General features: G+C 27.9%; 1 protein-coding gene across 3 annotated transcripts in view; it reads left to right on the top strand.

Moving 5' to 3' along the window:
- Nucleotides 1-1897, top strand: part of LOC106790271 (putative protein TPRXL) — a 77387-nt gene extending 75490 nt beyond the window's left edge. For all 3 annotated transcript variants that reach the window (XM_014755168.1, XM_014755251.1, XM_014755084.1), the window contains exons 6-8: nt 527-703; nt 1161-1235; nt 1356-1897. In XM_014755168.1, the coding sequence (XP_014610654.1) occupies nt 527-703; nt 1161-1235; nt 1356-1400 (297 nt within the window). In that variant the 3' untranslated portion in view covers nt 1401-1897. The remainder of the gene's footprint in view (nt 1-526; nt 704-1160; nt 1236-1355) is intronic.
- Nucleotides 1898-4921: the final 3024 nt, after the last annotated feature.

Here is a 4921-nt window from a genome sequence, read left to right as displayed (position 1 = left end):
CGTATTAACTTTATTGTTGTTGTATTATTATTACTATTATCATTATTATTGTTATTGTTGTTATTATTATTATTATTATTATTATTATTATTATTATTATTATTATTATTATTATTATTCACTACTCGAAATTTTTCAAACGGGATGTTCACACATGTCCTTTGAAACTGCTCGAAGCATGGTGAACGATTCTGTCTTGTTTGTTATATTTGTGTCTGTTTTGTCCAGTCTCTCTTCTAGTCCAAGCATTCGATTATAAATAAATATCTAGTCTAAATTATTATATAGGGATATAGAATTATTGCTAATTATGTATTTATTTTATTTTATTTTTTATTTACTTTTTCCTTTTAATTTTGTAATGGGGATTCACGACAGAATCGATTCACGTTCTTAAGTTGATCTTATGATAATAATAAAAAAAAAAGAAGCATGTTTGGTTTTTTGGGGTCATTGGCAGGAAACGCTTTCAAATTTGGAAATAAGAATTCGTTAAAATATGTCTGTCTAACGTGATCTTTTACAGAGTACTCCGAAAGTCGAGATACCAGTCGTGGAAAAAGCTGTGACTCATGAAGTTGGTACGACAGAAAATAATATTGAAGAAGCTCCTAAGGTGGCACCACCAGCAATTCCGATCGAAGTTCCTGCTTCGCCGCCATCTGCACCGGCCATTACTGAGGATGTTGCTTCCGTCACTAAGGTAACAATGATTTAGGAGGAAAACATACCTTCTGTTATGCTGTCTTATTTCAACATATAGAAAAAAAGTCTGCTTGCTGTCTACATCAATGATAATGACTGAAAGCATATATGTGAATGGAAAAGCTATGACTCATAGCTTAGTTGGTTGTAAATGACTCTACTTATTGACTCTAAACAGGAACATCTCTTTAAAATTTTATTTGTTACCTTATCCTGTTAAACAAACATAATATTTGACTTTATCCATTTATCTTAATTATAATTTTTAAAATATGATGATTTCCTAATGATCCCGAATTTTTGTTTTCGAAATTTAATGACGATTATTGGGGCCATCTGATTATTTTTTTATAATATAAAAATATATTGTTGATATTGTTATATTTATCGTATGTATTTATTTATTAGTGCTAATATTAATATAATTTTGGGATTGTTTTTGTTTCACGTTACAGGCCATCGAGGAAATTGAAATTAGCGACAAAGCTGTTGCAGCGGCGGTTAACGAGGCCATTGAATGTAACACGAATGTAAGCGTCATCAACATGAATATGTAACAATGATCATCAACGAAAAAATGAATTTTAATTGAATTTTCTGTTTCTTTTTTTTCTTTTCTTTTTTATTTTTATTTTTCTTTTGAATTTCAGGAAATAATCGCCGATGCACATCACCAAAACAACATGAATGAATAAACGCCATTTAACCGAATTGTATCTTGGGATGAAGAAAATTTTTTTCTCTCGTTAAAACCAAAAAAGTATATTATATAGATATGTATATTTGGACCATTCCTTACTAATTAAACCAGAAAATAACGTTCTTTCGTTACGAGCAACAACAACAAAACAAAGCAAGCAAGAAATAAATAAATAAGTAAACAAACAAACAAATAAACAAGATAAAAAAAATAATAAAAAAGGAAGGAAGGAAGGAAAGACAGGTAGAAAGAGAATAACGATGTTACCTGAGCATCACGATAAGAAGAAAAATAATAATAATAATACGAAGAAGAAGAAGAAGAAGAAGAAGATGAACATTATAGACTTTAAATAGTAGGCCTATTAATTATTATGATGAAAACAAAAGCCGGCAGGGTGACGAAAAAAAAAAAAGAAAAATAACAAGAACTAAACGATTGCATTATTTAAAGGAAGAAAGCGAGGGTCGTTAAAAAGGGTATATAATAAAAGGAAAGAATAATAAGTGAATGAAACAGGATGATTTTATGCAAATTAAACCAAACAAAATAAATAATACACAAGAACAACAACATCCACTACCACCACCAACACCACTACCAATAATATCACTACCCCTAAAACCCATTTATACTCGCTTGTGCGCAGATTATGAGACTCTTTTTCTAAAATAAACGATTCATAATAAGAAGAAGAAGATACAATAAGAAAAATAATACGATTAAAATTATCAAATTGCATCTATCTCGTTTAGCGTTTATGGTCGCTCGTAACCGAAGGATCCATTGAATTCATTTTTACCACGGGCTGAGCCCAGCCACAGGTGGGGTTAGTTATAATTGGCCTTCCTGTGTAGGAATTTAAACAAAAATAGCAACAAGTACAGAAAGGGTTACCGATAAATAAATAAAAAATAAATTAAAATAACAATGCGCGCGCGCCGCGCATGTGAGAGAAAGAAAAATAAATCTTTCAAAGATTATCGTCATCTTCATTGTCTTCATCATCATCATCATCATCATCATCATCATCATCATCTTTATCATCTTAATTATCATAATCATCATCATCTTTTTCATAATCATAGTCGTCGTCTTTGTCGCCGTCAATATCATTATTATCATTATCATTATCATGAACATTTACATTTACATTTAACATTGTTGTCGTCATCAATGAACAAATAATATCTTATTCTTTAACGTATACTATTTCGGTTTAATGGAAATACTCGAAACTAAAAAAAAAATATTTAAAAAAAGACGAAATGGCTGGTGCCCTCCCGTGTAATAAACATTAACATATAACATTATTAGATTTATATGAGAGAAAACGAGTATGAAATATCGCAAATGGTAAGTAAGGAGATTGATTTGAAAACGTTGAGAAATGAAAGGAAAGAACGTATTAAAATAATAATAAATAATAATGATATATTAATAATAATGATATAGTAATAATAATGGTGTACGATTTTACTTTAACTTTAATTGTGATTTGTATGACGATAAAAGAAAACAAAGTGGCCGCTACTGGCTCTAATAAAGCATTTGGTAAAAAAAATTAACTATAATAATATTAATATTAATAATAATAATAATAATAATAATAATAATAATAATAATTATAATAATATTAATATTAATATAACAACTAAGATGAGAAAAGATAATAACAATGAGAGAGAAAGAGAGAGAAGGAAAAAAGAAAAACGAAGAAATGGTTTTTAGATAATCCAAAAGTTGTCAAAATGCTAATACATTAACAACAACAGCAACAACAAAAACCGCATGAGTGATTTAAGACGAAAATAAAAATATGTTTAAGAACGAAATAAAGAGAGAAAAAAAGGAAAAAAAATGCTCGCAAAGCGAGAGAAACATTTTCTCTTGTTCGTAGAGGAAAAAAGGACATATTCTTACATGATATACATATTCAAATATATATATATCACGATCTTTTCTTTTTAATTATTTTATTATTATCTTATTTTATTTTTTTTTTGTTCGTACTTTCTCCTTTCTTGCGATCCTCTTTGGTTTTTCTTATCTTTTCTTTTTTTTCTCTCTTTTCTTATCTTAATCATTTTATTTTATTTTTTTTTTTTTGATAGATATATATGTAAATTTCAATCTTCGTTCTTTCCTTTAAAAAGTATTTGTACGTTCGACAATTGATTATAATGTTAATTATTATTTTTTTCTTCTTTTTTATATTATATAACGAAGAACTATTATAACACTTCTATTATATACGCATTTTTATGATATTTGGATAAGCGCAGGTGATTAAAAAAAAATGAAATGAATAACTCATATGACTACTCTCGTATTTTACACACACTCACAAACATATATATATATATATATATAATTCAAAGAAAGGAACAAACAAAAGAAAATATACAAAACACACATTTACCAAAAGAACATTTTTACACGCACATAATACGATACTTCGTAAATTTACTATCACCCCATAACCATTCACCATCACCGCTACCACCCACTACCACTACGAACACCATACGAATACACAAACTTTTAAGCAACAAAAAAAAATACAATAAAATCGAAACACAGTGTAAGTGATATTTAATCTAGACGTATAGGACACAAAAAATACGTTCGTGTATAAATACACAAAACAACCCAAAAAAATAAAGAAAATGAAAGAAAGGTAAAAAAAAATAAATAAATAAATTCGGTGTTCGTTCGATAAATGATATTTCTCTTTTTTAACTAAAAAAAAAAGAACAAAAAATGAGAAAATAAATTTACGACAGGAAGCCTACTATCTCTCGTAATTTTTAGGATAATCATTTTAAACAAAAAAAAAGTATCGTCAATCGCCTAATACTTACAATAATAATAATAATAATAATAATTAATAATAATAATAATAATAATATTAATAATAAACGAAAAAAAGACAACGTGTTGTGTGCACAATTTTACCGCCCCCGAAAATATAACAATAGGAAAAGGATAAAAAAGAAGAAAAAAAATTGCAAAAAAAGGACAAAAAAAAAGAAGTAAAGAAAAGAAAAGAAAATAATAAAAGAAGGAACGTTTACCTTTTTCAAGTTTTTCATACAATATTTCTACGTTTATACGGATCTCCCAGAAGTAAGGAATAAATAATAAAACTTTAAAAAAAGAAAAAATGCAAAAAAAAATTGTAAGAGTAATTTACATGCGAAAGCTTTTTTTTTTTTTTTTTTTTATTAAAACAGTAGAGTGTAGACCATTTAAAGCTAATCGAACAAACAAACGCAGAAACAAAACGAAAAAGTGCATATATCCGTGCACTTTATTCCTTATGCTCTTGATCAGAATAATTCCAAGTGTTAGCGGATGTTGGTATTCCTTTTTGAACAATATAATTATTATTAAATAAGAGAAAAAGAGAGGAGAAGATAAGAGATGTTTAGGGGAAGGGGGTATAGGAAGAGTAAAAGAAGGAGTAGAGTAAGAATAATAGAAAGATGATGGAGGAGGAGGAGGAGGAGGAGG

The sequence above is a fragment of the Polistes canadensis genome, unplaced genomic scaffold, assembly GCF_001313835.1.
Source record: "Polistes canadensis isolate GaletaPanama2010 unplaced genomic scaffold, ASM131383v1 scaffold_0, whole genome shotgun sequence".
NCBI lineage: Eukaryota > Metazoa > Arthropoda > Insecta > Hymenoptera > Vespidae > Polistes > Polistes canadensis.
This window is presented reverse-complemented; position numbering and strand designations above follow the sequence as displayed.